The sequence below is a fragment of the Seriola aureovittata genome, chromosome 10 (assembly GCF_021018895.1).
Source record: "Seriola aureovittata isolate HTS-2021-v1 ecotype China chromosome 10, ASM2101889v1, whole genome shotgun sequence".
Lineage (NCBI taxonomy): Eukaryota > Metazoa > Chordata > Actinopteri > Carangiformes > Carangidae > Seriola > Seriola aureovittata.
In genome coordinates this window covers 18,079,889-18,095,492 of record NC_079373.1, presented here as the reverse complement: position 1 = coordinate 18,095,492, position 15,604 = coordinate 18,079,889, and the positions used below count along the sequence as shown (strand labels likewise).

Here is a 15,604-nt window from a genome sequence, read left to right as displayed (position 1 = left end):
ATTGGTTTAATGATTGTTCTGCCTGTTAAGATTATCACAGCCCTTATTTCTCCTTGCCAACAGTCAAGAAACCCAGAGGAGAATTTAAAATTGTCCATTAAAAAGGAGAAAAGCATGGAAAAACCTCATATTTTGGAAACTGTTACCATCCAGTGTCCGGGGTTTTAATTAATAAATGACTAAAAACTATTTTCTGTTGATCACCTAATGGATGACCACCATCAGTTTTACTGGATTGCTCTGTTAGAGAGGTTTTAAAGAAGATTGACATGCGGTAATTGTGTAAGTGTAGATGATTAAAGCAGGTTTGAGAGCACCCATAGTGGATTATCATATTGTCACAGGGTTGCATTTGATTTCATCTCAAAATCTCAAAAACGATCAACGAAGTGATGGCTAAATGTAATTGTTAATTAATAATAAATTTGGGACAAGCCTTGCTGAAGTTTGACTGTGGTGTCTGACATCAAAGGTTGTTCCCACAGTCTTTTAAAAAACGAAACGAAACACCAACCTGACATTTCTGGTTTGCGTTGCCGCTTTCTGCTCAGCTCAAGTACAGTATAAAAATGTGTTTGTGTTTGAAACACAGCAGCGGTACGGTGACGACAGAGGAGCGAGAAGCACATGAATGTCTGTAAATTCACGCTCATTGAGGTGTTCAAATGGATCAGTGAAGCAACACTAAAGCTTGAGTCATTCAGACAGTGCGGCTCGGCACACAGTGGACTACTGTGCAGTCTAATGAATAGCAACATTGGTGGGATGATTCAGATTCTGTCCAGTCACTGTTTAACTTTTATGTCATTACGCTAGTGATGGCACTTCAACCTACATGAGCGAATGTATATAAGAGGATATTGTATTCACCCTTAGTATCATGTCTTAGGTCTCTTTATTGAATATTTGAGGTTAGTTAATCCATCAGATATGGATGACTTGGTAAAACATGCATCAGATAGTCGTCAGTTTCAATGATTTTGAAGACTTGTCTTTGAGCTCACAGTGCCTTTTCTGTGTTTTTGAAATTGTGAGAAAGGAAACTGTTCTTTTTATGGCCCCTTGATGCCAGAGGCCCAAATTAGTCCAGGACTTTCATGCAAGCTCTTATAGAATGACTCGATTCATACTGTGTAGCTTAGCACCCATAATCGGTCTAACTGCTTCCTGTGGTTCGCAGTGGAAATAGTATTCAAAGAAGGGAAATTAGTCAAAATGTTGAAAACAAGTACAATAAACAAGTGTAGTAACTCTTCTTTTTTTATGAGAGTAATCTGAGTCTGGGATGCAGGTATACATGTACCTGGTTAAATATGATAACTACAAATGTGGCAAGTGGCAGCCACTTCTGTTTCAGAAACAAAATGTCTCACATTGTTGCATTTTTCAGTGTAAAGAGGTTTTAAATGTTTCATATCAGGGAAGGTGCCTAATTAAAAAAAACCTTTAAGTGAAAAAAGACTAATAATGTACAAATACACAGAAATCTTAGTTATATATAATATATATTTTCCGCCCCTTCCTCCAGGAAAACACAATAAATGCATTTTTGTTTTTTTTAGCTTAATTTCTTGGTCCTGCTCTTGAGTCCCACAGACACAGAGTGAATTAAAATTGGTTCTGGAATCCCATGATATGTCACAGCCATTAACGCCTCACTCAGCAAAGTGTGATAAACTCATTAATTGAAGAAACAAAAACAAATAACCCACACACCCCACATTCCTCTCCATCCTCAGACTCCACTCGCCTCATGTCCTCTTCTCTGTCCCCAGCGTCTCACACTCTGATCAGTTTTTCTATCCTTCCAGTCTATTCTTATGTAAGAGTAGGTGGGAGAATACCTCACTCCTCCTACTGGACTTAATGTGGTGCCAGTCAAATCCCACTCTCAGCACCTTTTAAGTAATTTTTATCAGAAGAACTGGCAAAGGAATATTACATAAGATTAGCTGATGGCTGATGTCTGTCTCTGTGAAACCTGTCTCGCCTTCAGAGCATGTGTGTTGTAAAACACACACTCTGGCACACAGTCTGCTATGTACATATCCATGCACATGCACACCAACAGTACACACACCCACACATGTACAAACACAGACGCATTTAAGTCCATTACATAATGGTATAGGTTCATTCTGCTCGTTGTTTTTTCTCGTGGCTTTATTGCAAAAGATTCGCTCTGTCCATTGCGCTGTTGGAAAAACAGAGAATAAACTAAATGTCTCTGTTTTGCATGTTAGCTTGCACACACAGGCACAGGAATAAATAACACTATACTCCCAGCTGTATTCTTGATAGACGACAGTGACTCATCCCCACATCAGCCGTGTTTATGGAGTGAGTGAGAACTGAAATGCAGTTACTGTTCATTTAGTGTATAATTGCTATCCACAGTATCCATGAGACAGCAGTGCTACTTAAAAATCCTACACTGTCGAGCGTTAAATGGAAAGCAGCTTCCATTCTGATGGAATGATTAATATTAAACCTCCACGCCTGTCTCCCGCTACCAATACCTCTCTGTTTCTTCTCCTGCTGCAGTCTGGCTTTAGCGCTGTTGTGCTCCGTGTATGTCTATGCAAATCTTCCATGTCGCTGTCAGTGCCAGCATGCTTTTGCTGCCGTCTCTTTGACCCACTGAGTCAGCTTTATCTCAGCCTTTTATCCCTTTCACCTTTCTCACTGTTTTCTCTCACATCTCATCTCTCCCTCTCTCCTCCCAGGAGAAGAACTTGGAGTGGTTCCCCCGAATGAGAGCCATGTCTCTGGTGAGCAGCGAGGGAGACAACGAGCAGAACGAGATGCGCTCTCTGCAGGAGAAACTGGACAGCACTGTCACTCTGGTGGCTCAGCTCTCGGGCCAGCTGGCTGAGCTCAAGGAACAGGTAGAGTGCCACTTCAGGCCATTTTTCATGCTGTGGTGGGAAAAGCTCCGGTCTGAGCGCTGTGGTAGTCTGAACTGAATGCAAAAAAAAAAGCAAAGTCACATCTTGTTTAGCTGTACGCTGTTCAGGCGACTCTAGCACGTGGACTGTGCTGACCTTGAGACTCCTTTCACCTAAAAACACCCACAGGGCAAAGGGTCACATGGTCACATTACACCAGCACTCTCATTTTGCTACCCATCTCTGCACTGAGTTCAGGATTCTAGATGGATTCTATCAGAGCCGCGATGCTCCTGAACGCAGCACGACAGGTGACTATCACGTCAGCGATCAGCGCGACTCAGAGCCTCCAGTGAGCCTCTGGCTGTTTGGATGACTAGTTCTGCTGCTGCAGTGTGACTGATCACTCTCATCACCTGCCTCCCCTGCATGTGATTCCAGTCACAGGCCTGTCCTTGTTCCTCTTCTGCCAGATGTGTGAAAACAGCTCCTGCCAGGGGAGAATCACACACTAGTACACAAAACAACAATCTCTGTCGACCTCAGCAAGCAGTAAATCTGTAACATCTCCCTTCTGGCCGGGACCCCACATGTAACCCCTGTAACAGCCAAGTCTGTTTGCTGCTGAAGTTCCCTGGAGGAAGACACAGAAGCTTTATCTCTGAATCTGTAGCTTGGGTCAACTTCAGGTCATTTATTATTCTAATGCACGTCTACAGTTGTCCATACTGACTAATATGTAGTCATGGGATTAGCCAGGATGTTGCTCTGAATTTATGATAAACACAATTGTTAGCGTACACCACAAGAGGTGAGTGTGTTTGTCCAGATCTAGGTGAGGCCCAACCACAGCTTTCCAGTCACAAGGGGAGGCCTGCAGGTCTTACACCAGCGCTGAACTCTGTTTCTGCTCCAGCTCCTCCCTCATTACAATCTCTGCTGACTTCAGCACTTTACACTATCACAGCTGAGATTGTATTGTGTGTGTGTGTGTGTGTGTGTGTGTGTGAGTTCTGGGGTTCTTCAGAGCGTAATCGGTTTCCTTTAATATGCAGTTTATGGGTAACAAAACCAGTGGCCTTCATTTGTGACATCAACACTGAAACTACTGCAAATATAATGATGAGAACTCACAAGCTTCCTGCCCACATTTACACAACATCCAATGTGCAGGTAGTTCTGCACAAAAACACGCCCACACATGACAGTGTCCTCTAATTAAGTTTCCAAGGAGCATTTTAGTTTCCAGTCATAACAGCGCTGAATAAATCAATTTGCACACAGCAGTGGAAAGGATTTATCTCTTTTATAATATTTTGGTAAAATGCTGAAAAGGAAATTTAGAAATAGACAAAACGGTCAGAATAATTGTTTGCACTGTTTAATGCAACAGGAGATTTAGAGTGTCACTTTACCTGCACTCCAAGTATAAAATAGATAAATATTCCCCTCTGGATTGTAATGATCATGTCCAAACATAGTGGGAACCTTGTGTTTTGCATAATAAAGTACCTACAAGAGCAATAACAGCACAGGCACAAGCTTGCATATCGTGTATGCTAGGTGCAAAATTAAAAGCCACTCCAGGTTGATGTTTTTTTTTTTCTTTCTCTCTCTGCATCCACCACAGATGACAGAACAGAGGAAGAACAAGCAGAGGCTCGGATTCCTGGGTCCTCCTCAGCCCAACCATCACATCCCGGCCCACTGAGGAGCTCAAGGTTCATACAGGGAACAGTGACGCGCCTCTTGAGTGCAGGCTTGCAATAGAAACCACACAGAAATACATTCACATAAACTCCAGCTTTAAAGAGCAATATATGTACTACTATTACTGATGTCAAATCGCAAGAGGCCAGCACGACATACATAATGCCTGTTCTACGACACTAACACTGCCTTACTGGATACATAATGTTGCCTTATGTGCACGCTCGGCCACTAGGAGCACACTTTATAGGCCGTCTGTGCACGCTCTGGTATACAGAGGAACACGTCTCTGTGAATGATTGGCCAGACACGGCACACATCTGCCAGTGTAGTGTTAGTGTGCCAGACAGAGATCAAGGGAAATGTTATGGTAAGGTTAATGGTGAAGTGCTGTCAAGTCTGCGGATGGCCACGTCTCAGCTTTCGTTATTCAGCTGTCTCTGTGCTGACCGACCAGCCACACAGAGGTCAGTGATTGGTTGTGAGGACAGAACCGGGGGGGGGGTTTCTTGCATCTCCTGCTTGCCTCCAGGGGAAGAGGATGTGCACTAAAATCAAGTATTCTCACTTTTACCTTTTTAGATTTCTGATGGTATTTATAAGAAAATGTTCGGTTCATAAACTGGAGTATTATTTTTGCATTCTGGAAAAGGATTCATGCTGCCTTACTCATTAACTTTTATAAACAGTAAATTGCAATTACTGAAAGTGCACTTTTTCAAAACAAAAAAAAAAGGGTAAAAAGTTAGCCTGTAACTGGAAGGGTTTGTTAGTTTGGGGGTATTATTTCTGAAATGGTTTGTGTTGTGTTTAAAGATGCATCCACACACCATTTCAGTTGCCTTTTTACAGATTTCTACAGAGTTTATAAGTAACAGAAATGTGAATAAAAATAATGATTACCTGTTCAAAACTTACTTGAAATTTCCTTTTAAGTCTAAATCTTATATTGGTACATAATGTAGTGCTGACTGAAGATGGTAAGCTTGCAGTTCTTTGTTACAATATGAACATCCTCATGTCTATAGAGATGTCAGCTAATACTGTAATATTTACTGTATCTGTTCATATCATCTTCATCTTCTACTGTTTCTTAAAGTTTTTTTTTTTAAATCATCTTTTCTTGTCTCTCTTGGACTGCAATTGATTGTTAAATCTGAACTTGTGTTTTAAACTTGCACAAACGAACGGCAGATTACGAGTGCGTGCACTTGACCGTAGCTGTCCTGTGACACTTTCTGTTAAACAAAGTGTATAGAAAAATGTATTTTATGTGGTCAGATGTTGTAATAAATGTGTAACAAGACTCAATGGCGCGCTTTGAGTCAGAAGCTTTCAAGCAGAGTTTGCCTCAATCCTTGCTTGTTGTTGGGGATGAATGAGTACCATCCCACATTCACCCTGACCCACTCTGCACCCACTCACCCACGCACTTGGTGTTTCACACTTGCGCTTTTCCATGAAGGGAGCATAGGACCCAGGAAAAGACCTTTCTTCATTCAGACAGCATCATATTTCAGCTCATGCAGCCCGGGTAGTCAGCTCATATTAAAACCAATGTTAACAGATGATTGTGCGTGGCTTTACTTTAGCTCATCTTATCATTTCATTGAAGCTAATTAATAGTTTATATGAAACATAGAGATTAAATCAGACTCTAACCTATTTAACCTTTGTTCTCATATCAGTCTACTTCAAGAGCCCTGCTGTTATTTAAGTTTAATATTCTTTTAAAATAGAATTAAGTAATTAAAATACAGAAATAAGAGGTAAGGCCCATTTTCGAGAACAACGATATACAACCAGTAGTTGGAATTATAAAGTAGCCCAACTAATTTGACAAAATAGAAATAATGATTTGAGTAGAAAAATATGTCCATATTAAGTCTGCAGGGTACACATTGAGAGGGCGTAAAATGTAGTTAGCAAGGAAAGAAGTCTAGACAGTCAGTGAAAGCAGTGGCTATATGGTAGAAACAGCTAAAATTAATGGATAAATGGTCGAATAGTAAGCTGAAAATAATAATGGATAATGGCCATGGTTCTGCCACACATGAAAATTTAGAGTTCACTTGCTCAAAGCAATTGTCCAGGAACAATATCGGTTTCATATAATAAGAATACATTCGGTTTAAAATCATTTCAACTGAACACCTTTCAAACTTGATGGATAGTGTTGATGAAAGGCTACTTGAGTTCATCTGACAAGGCTGTGGAGTTAGTCAGAAAAAAACAGCTTGCGAACCACTGATCTTGAAGATGTGAAAAAGAAGCGTCTTAAACTACTGTCATTGAGTGCTTCTCTCTATTCAATAGGTTGTTTTCTTCCTTTGCGATGCAGCATGTTTATCCATAGAGAAATGAAATTCCTCTATAGGCATGTGGCATTGGTTGTAGTCAGACCTGTCATCCGCACATCCATCCACATTGTTGATAATTTAACACTTTTCTATTTATTTATTTCACTCTTTGTGTAAGTGGATAATTCATAGCTGTTGCTGGTTGATTGCCTGTATGTTTGTGCTTGTGTAACATATTTGAGATGATAAACGAATCACAGAAAGGCCTCAACTGGTCTTTTATCCCGTCCTGTCATTTACCCTCTACAGAGAAGCCCATCCTTCTTGGCTTCAGTTCGCTGTTTACGCTGGCAGGCCTGCATTTGCTCCTGCTGCCTGTGACAGCCATTAAAATTAGCTCACGCAGCGCCATAATGGTGAGCAGCTGTCACTGCGTAGACAAGAACGGTAAAGTGCAGCATTACTGGAATGTAGACAGGGAAGGGAGGGGAGAGGATAATACCAGGACCATCATTACTGTCTGGCAAAAGTCTTCTTGCTGTAGTGTGACACCAAACAAACATGCACTGCTTCCTAAACAGACCGTTTTATCAGCTGAGATTTACGTAATGACCATGGAGGAGAAATCATCAAACTTCGGGGTACACTTACCAGAAAACTTTTCAAATTACTTGAGGAAAATCATCTTAAGATAATGTCATTCTCTCGCTTCACACTGAACCCTTTTTAACACACGTGAGCAATGTGTTATGTACTTTTTGAGCACAGCCTTAGACACATTTGGATCACAGTCATTTTTGAGTCTCTTTGCAAACCACAGTCAAGAGTCACGTGCTTAGCCTGTGTGTATTCAGTAGTGAGAGTGAGAAAACACCCAGAGAAGGTCAATAAATACAAGGCAACGTCCCAAACACCTCTGTGGCTGGAAGCAGTTTGAGTGAGTCAGGCACTTTGACTTTAATGCTCTGCAAGGTCCACACCAAAATGAGGGAAGATTAAAGCTATCAATTTAAGCTAAGCCATATATTTAACTGGATCTAATGTACATGCAGGTATACATGTAACATTGATATTGCTAGTTGCTTAATTAAAATACTGGATGAGAGTTCACTCTGTTGTTTTCAAGTTGCAGTGAATGTTGATGTGATTTGTGTCAATACACATATTGATCTTCTGTCTTCTGCTGTCTCCTGTAAAGACCCACAGCAGCAACAGTGGCTAGATATTCAGTGTTTTTTTTTTTTTTTTTTTGTTGCTTTAAAAGGTCAAATGACCACGCATAAAGTTGCTACAGAGTGAATAGGAGGGTGGAAGGTCCCTCCTCACTGTCATTTTTATAAATAAACATGCCCCCGTGATGACTGGCATGTGACTTCCTGTGTCTGGCTGTGAGATTGAGCCTTTGTAGTCACATGACGCATCAACATCATCACACTAAACAAGTAGACACGGAAAAACACTGCGAAAAGGGCCTGCCCTCCGTCACGCTTAGCTGCAGTGTGTACAGAGTCAGCTTATACAGGGTGCGAAATGATTCATTAAACAGAATTAATAAATCATTCCCGCAATAATGCAGAAGTTATTTTAATGTCCCGGTGATTCTCTGCTAACTGTTATTCAAAAGAGCTCCATCATCGCTGACACAGTGGTGATGACGTTTCTGAAGTTTAAAAAGTGACTTGGGGCATGTTCATGAATGCACTGCCACGAGAGAGTGATCCCTGAGGACACCTATCAGCTCATCACTGTGAGCAGTCACAGTAAACTTGTGTGAATTAACAGTCACTGATCACAGTAAATTACAACAGACAGAGATAACTTTGTCTCTTGCCGACGTCACATATTAGTCATAGCTTTAGATTCCGCCCTTACTTTGAAACTGCGTTCGTTGTTAATATGGATGACAAATTCTGTTATAATGTGTATTTTCTAATCAGTTTTAATGATATGCCTGGCCTTGTGTTCAGGGAGACTGTGTTCTGTGCAGCCTACAAATGCTTGTGGCTTAGGGGTTACATAGTTAGAGATGCTCACTGCTCATCTTCTCTCTGCTCAGTTTGGAGTCTTTACTAATGATGATGATGAATTATTCTAATTATGATGAATACGAGCGACATCTTTTTTGTGTATTGACCGTATATATGTGGTGACAAAACAGGAAAAGGAAGCTTCATACAACTGAAACAAAGATTTGTATTTGTAACAACAAGCAGTTTGAAAATCTTGAAATGCACATATTGGCGTCTTTGTTTTATTCAGATAAAATGCTCCTTTCAAATGCCACATTTAAGGCCTCTGTGAGAAATAAGTAATATTTTTCATGTCCAGTCAATCAACCATTTTCAATCATTGAAAAAATAGAAGTAATACTGCACAATAATTACACTCTATACATTTCATATAATTTGCATCAGAGAATGCCTCACGTTTACCATTCCCTGGTCAACATGTAGAGACTGTAAGTGACTGTTCTCTGCACCTGAGATGAGAGTAAGAATAAAACAAAGCTGAACTCTGCATAAGATTGAGCATTTTGAAAATAAAAGCCTCAGATTTTGTGATTGTTCCATCCCTTTTGCACTGTCCCACCTGAGAGAAAACAACTGAAACGCTGTAAACACACTGAGATGATTTGGATACTTCAGTCCAGCTGCCTGTCTGAGTCCCCCTTTCCCCCCCCCCACCCCCCTCTTTGTGGCTGCAGTCGTTTGACTCCTACAGGCTGTTTGAGTCATGCAGGCTACTGGCCTGGCATCCACCTTCACAAGCCACAGCCCAGTTCAGCCTGGATCCAGTCTCATGGAGTGTAGCGCCTGCCCAGGTCGTGTTACTGCTGTCAGGATCAGCTCTTACTGTGTATAACTGGACTGTCTGAAGTTTAACAGAGTTTACTTCTATCAGCTGCTGTTGTTTTTCAACAGGGATTTTACAGAACTGCACAAAAACTGTTTATTCGTGGAATCAATCCAACTAAATGTGCGTTTGTGTGTGTGACACACAACATGAAAATTAGACAATATAGCTAAAAACTTCAAAATTATGAAATTTACTGATTGTAAAGCAATAAACTCTTGTTATCTTATTTTTTTGATTACATTACGATAAAAAAGAATTTCTTAGTAATACCTGCTGCTGTGTTTGGTCAATAGTTGACCTTTTTACTGAGTGAATACAGTTTTCCAAAGACTGAGGCAGAATCATTTTACATTTGAAAAAAATAAACCAAAGGTTTATGAAAAAGTTTTTGCAACACTGCTGATTTTAGGAGTTGAGTGCAAAACAAATATGTGTTGTGCTTATAATTTGTCTAGTCTTGCAATTGTATAAAAGCCAAATGCTAGGATAACAAGAAAAACAATTTGAATAAGTAATTATGGTTTAGATTTTCAAAAATAAACCAGATGTGTTGCTCCTCTTCATCTATATAAGGTAATTTCTTACAACATCAGCAACTGGAAATACAAAGTTACTTATATGGTATACAAAATGTGTGCAAAAAAGCCATTATAGTACCACAAAAGGTGAATATAAACTGACATAAAATAAAACACACTGAGGCACGCAGGCATGTCCCTGTCCTTTCAGAGCTCAATCACACATTTGGCGTGGCCCTCCATCCCGACCTGACTGATCAGTCATCCCATTGACTCTGTCTTCATCACGTTAAACCTTCTGCCAGCGCTGGGTGGAGGGAGAGCCAATCTGAAGACCAGCAAAGAAGACCTGGTAACGGTGCTTCCACAAGATGAAGGCACCGACGGCACAGACGAGCGCTTGGGCCAGGTTTAGTAAGATCTGGACCAAGAAGTAGAGTGTGAGTGTCCCAGTTATCACCTCACAGTCACTGACCCCCTCGTAGGTGAAGGTGCGGGCTATCGGGTCATCTTGATCCAGTGTGCACACGCAGTCCTCTCCCACCTGCTCACAGATGAAGCTACTGGTCTGTGTGTAGTGGTGTCCAGCGAACGCCATAACCAGCACCGAAATGACCAGGCCGATTGTACACAGGACAAAGTACAGGAGCTGTGAAGGGCGGAGGACAAGAGTGAGGTCATGCAATTTTACCTTGAAAGCTTTGATTGAAAAAGAAAGCTGCTCTGCATCTTCTACTCAGCAAGTTCTTTTTTTTAATTCCAGAAATCTGGCTCCTGCTCTAGTCTGTTGTCTCATGATTAACCCAGAGTGCCAAAACTGTAGCTTAGAAAACAGACATGCTGGCTCAGTGCCTATGGCAAGTTCAATTCAAAGAGATTACCCGCAATACTACAGAGCAAGGTCTGACCCTCAGAGTAGGAGTCCGGCATTTAACACAAAGCAGACAGAGCACATGTAAGACTGCCCTGCAGCTACAGCCGCTTCCCACCTTCAGCGCAGATCCTATGTGAAAATTTTTTAACAACTGAGAGTGTCTAAAAATACAGATGTAAAATGTGACAGAAGCTTTGTGCTGTTTATGCAATTGCACAATCTCAATAACACTAAACCTTCATCTTAATCCATCACTTATATAACAGGAGCCCTCATCCGCTGGTGTATTTTGCTCTCTCTGTTATATGCTGCTTATGGAATTATGCAAGTGATGAGCGGTGCTTGATTTGAAATGGCATTTATGTTAATTTGGGAACAGCTGTGAAATCTGGAGTATAATTGGTTACAGGGAGATGTATGTACATCAGCAAGTACTTCGTTGAGCATTATGTGCTTTACTTAATGGAGATGAGCTGAAACACCAAAGCAGGAAGAAAGTGAAAGGCGTCAAAATTCATATTGTTGTTTACAGTCCATGTGGTGCCCTGAACAACCTTTTACTGACCACATAAAAACGCATAGATCTTCCATTTAGAAAACTGAGTGTCTTGACAAAATATAGGAACGCTGAGCAATGATATCCGAGAGCTGGGACCCTTATCTGCCACAACAGTTACTCTTAACTTCAGAAAAATCTCCAGGTACATCTCCAGCATATTTTCTACTCACTACACCTGCATTTTAAAAGCAGAGCACTAAGAGTAATTAAAATGAATAAATATAACAGGAATATTCATGTTCACTGAGCTATTTCAATTGATGATACTGATAAATTAAAGCACAGCTGTTTTGAGGGTCATGACATAAGACAACAAATATTAGTAAAATCTTAACCTAAAAAGCTCAAATGCAGTGCAGGACTTCATTGAAAGAAACTGTTATATTCCAGCAAGGAAGAAATATTCATCATCATTAAAAGAGCATTTAATATTTTTCAAACAGTTTTTTGTATATTAAGATGTAATTTAAAATAGTCCCTGTAATTTTGATGATTCAGTGTCTGATATTATTTAAAGCTACACAATACAAACACACAATTTCAGCTGCACTTCTTAATTCAAAATGATACTGAAGTGCTTTGTAACAGTGTATGTAGATATTTGAACCTGGTATGCACAGAGCCAGACAGGGAAAAAAAGAGGAAACTGCTTCCAAGGACCTGCTTTTCAGCAGCAGACAATGGTGGACTGATTTTAATTGCCTTGAAATTCCAACTGCATATATTGTATGGCTAATTAAGCTGTACGATGCAGTTGCATTAATGAATGCACTCATCCACTCATAGGAATCCCTGCAGAGCTCTTTTAAACAGGAATGCAGTTAAATGCCTTCCTCTCTGTGCCACTGACAGTTACAGTTCCTTAAGAACACCCACCTAACAATTACATTATTAGTGAGTAAAACATTGTTCTCTGCAAAGGTCGTTTCTGTCTGCAGAATATACTGATCCATTGGATCATGTCCAAGTCCTATTGTGCATTAATAAGGAACTGGACTTGACACCATGCCTGACATACGATCACATACTTCCCTTTCGTTTTTGCAGAAAATGTGTAAGGATGGGTGTAAGCTCACCTTGACAATGAACTGCATAGATGTCCTCTCATCAGGGACGTAGGTGATACAGTACAGGATGAAGCCCAGGATGGAAACTAAACACAGCTGCAACAACACAGCAGAAAATATTTGGTATAACTTGGTTAGATTCACTCATATCCGAACATTTCTCAGCATATTGCTCATATTACAGCCTTTCATTATCACAAAGAATGTAATCACCCCATTCATTTCTGACTTGATTCACCCATGATATCATTTTAATATAGCCTATGGCACCTTGTTGCTGTATATGTGATATGCAGAATGTGTGTTTGCTCTGAGACACAATGTAGAAACAATGATCTTGTTCTAGAAAGTCTATTGTGGCCATGTTTCCAGGGGTGTCTGTTAATATTGCATGATTCAGCAGTAAGCTGTCATCTGATTACATTACTCTCTCTCTCTCTCCCTCTCTCTCCCTCTCTCTCCCACAGACACACTCACTCTCTATCTCTACAGCGCAATTGGAGTCTTGTGACTAACGTTCAGCATCTTATTTAAATGTTTTTCCCAGGTTCTTAAGCGCTCAGGGTTCTCGGGAAAGTTCTTGATGACCTCAGTGTTTTTCACTTGGCTGAATCTCGTGAGCATCTAACTCGGGATGTTGGTGTCCAGGGATGTTTTCGAGGGCAGATGGCGTCTGTGATAGGCTAAGATGGGACCGAACAGGAACACGGTGTTGTTTTTTCTTTCACCACCATCACCACACAGTTAATCATTGTTCACTTGTAATCAAAAGAAACTGCAAACAACCATTCGATGGTCTCATTAAGTTTCCCCTAAACAGAAACTTAAACACTTTAAATGACACTTCAGCTGCTTTTAGTGTGTTACATCTCACTGGTAAACACCCTTAACCTCCTGTGGCGCTTCAAATGAAATTTCAAATGCTTTCACTGTTTAGAGTTCACTACTTTCTGTGCATGCTCTTCAGCTGTTAGTTTAAGTGCTGTCATTTTACAGTTAAATTTGAACTGACTTCAACTGATTTCACTCTAACACTTCAACTGACTTCACCTGGCACTTCCTTAAGAGCATCAGCTTCAACTGAACATTATTTCACATGCATTATGTGAAATGATGCATGCAAATAACAAGTTTTAAGGCTTTTAAGACACCCTACATTTTGTTAAGAAAATGCTGCCTTTCCTAGATACTCAACCGTAATCTTAATGTCAATTTTGAAGCTACACATAAAGTTAAATACATTAAGGCAATTCAAATATATGGCGTGAAAGTTAACGCTTTTAATGTAGTAGATGAGATGTGTGGTGCGTTTATGTGTGTCTACTGATGAGGCAGATGGTAAGATGACGAGGTGTAAGTATGCACAGCACATTGGCAAATAATAACAAGGTGTTAAGATATTGCTTAGGTGGTCAAAGTTCAAAGCGGGAGCATGGCATGCTGTGATTGGCCGGCTTGTTTCATCTGCCCAGATGTTGAGGATTTGTTGGACATGCAACGAAAACAACAGAAGTTTGCAGGTGGGCTCCTGTGACTGAGACGGATTGGAGATTCAGGAGTATACGGTCAGATGAATATAACAGATGGAGTTTTATCAGAACATGACAAATAGCGGTGATTTCCCATGCCTACAGTGACTGTCTGGCTGAGACAGGTTGGTAAGGGCCAGTGTTGACATGCAGTGTGCTGAGGATGGACAACACAGAGAGGGATATAGCTGAGGGTAATGCAGGAGTGTCAGAAATGGGAAGCTCAGGTTCCATGCAAACATGTGAATGTAGAGGCTGATTTTAGAGCGTAAGGATGGAGCTTACAATGATCCCAGCCCAGTGTGGCGTCTCCCTGGTCAGGAGTGAGGGGCTGATGGCCAACATGAGGAAGGCCACGGCTATGACGGCCACCCCCAACAGCAGCTGGAGCAGGGCGACGAGCAGAGGGAAGCGACACCATCTGCACTTATTGCCGTCTTCTGGCTCTGGGAAGTCATCTCTCCTCTTCTTGCCCTCCTTCATGTCTGAAGAATCTTTCTGCCCCTGCCTCATTTCCCCTTCTGTCTTCACACTCTTTTCCCTCTCTGTCCTCTCGACTTTTTCTGTTGCAGTGTTTGGGGTGGTTGAGTCTGCCTGCTGTTCGCCTCTCTACCCTACCCTTACCCTCCCTACTGAGGCCTCCTCTCACCATAAACCCAGCTTCGTTGCTATTTGGAAACAGAGAAGGCTCTGAACTAATATGGAAAACATTTGGACTGGATTCCTAAAGCCGCTCCAGTGCCACATATAGAGCAGGCAGCATACTGTGGAGGAAAGGAAGAGGAGGGAAGGGAGGGGGCAGGAAGACACAAAGGGGTATTCCAACACACGACAGTGAGAGGATTTCACTTGTAGTCACATTAAAGACAAGAAAGGGAAAGTACAGAGGTAAATCAGCAGGTATGAGTTAATGAAAAGCCAGAGCAGAGGAGGTCACACTTCATTTGAGATCAGGAGTGATTGGATCATTCTTTGTCAGCAGTGTTACACAAGAGAGCCATATGCTGCCAGCCAGAAAAAGTCACATGACTTACAGGAAGAAGTAATGTGATAATAAGGCATGTGAGAGGCTCAGATTTGGATGTTTTTGAACACTTTAATGTTCGCAAGAGGGTAACAGGTGTCACGTAATATCAGATTAACTTGCTGGAGACATTTATATAATGTTTGTAATTTGCATAACCTATATTTGGATGGAAAGATCCAGACCTTGCTTATTTTTATCACCAGTGAATATAGTAAACACATCATGAATTGAGTGACATTGAATTATTTTTGTAAAATCTGATTATTCTTTCGATAG

At 41.0% G+C, this 15,604-nt stretch overlaps 2 protein-coding genes across 2 annotated transcripts in view; one reads left to right on the top strand and one right to left on the bottom strand.

Moving 5' to 3' along the window:
- The window catches only part of itpr2 (inositol 1,4,5-trisphosphate receptor, type 2), a 55,033-nt gene extending 49,091 nt beyond the window's left edge, over positions 1 to 5,942 (top strand). Inside the window, exons 56-57 of the mRNA XM_056386710.1 lie at positions 2,727 to 2,888; positions 4,519 to 5,942. Of these exons, the coding sequence (XP_056242685.1) occupies positions 2,727 to 2,888; positions 4,519 to 4,599 (243 nt within the window). The 3' untranslated portion in view covers positions 4,600 to 5,942. The remainder of the gene's footprint in view (positions 1 to 2,726; positions 2,889 to 4,518) is intronic.
- A 3,129-nt stretch (positions 5,943 to 9,071) lies between these two features.
- On the bottom strand, positions 9,072 to 14,937 carry sspn (sarcospan (Kras oncogene-associated gene)). The gene is made up of 3 exons (XM_056388019.1): positions 14,587 to 14,937; positions 12,782 to 12,868; positions 9,072 to 10,921 (listed from the first exon to the last, which is right to left on the bottom strand). Exons 1-3 carry the CDS (start codon positions 14,812 to 14,814, stop codon positions 10,562 to 10,564), a joined length of 675 nt encoding a protein of 224 aa, XP_056243994.1. The 5' UTR covers positions 14,815 to 14,937; the 3' UTR covers positions 9,072 to 10,561.
- Positions 14,938 to 15,604: the final 667 nt, after the last annotated feature.

Coding starts and splice junctions, on each gene's coding strand:
- sspn (XM_056388019.1), bottom strand. CDS start 14,814: ATGAGGCAGGGGCAGAAAGATTCTTCAGACATGAAGGAGGGCAAGAAG. Junction 12,869..14,586: donor CACACTGGGCTGGGATCATT/GTAAGCTCCATC, acceptor GTGTTGTTGCAG/CTGTGTTTAGTTTCCATCCT. Junction 10,922..12,781: donor CTATGCAGTTCATTGTCAAG/GTGAGCTTACAC, acceptor CGCCCTTCACAG/CTCCTGTACTTTGTCCTGTG.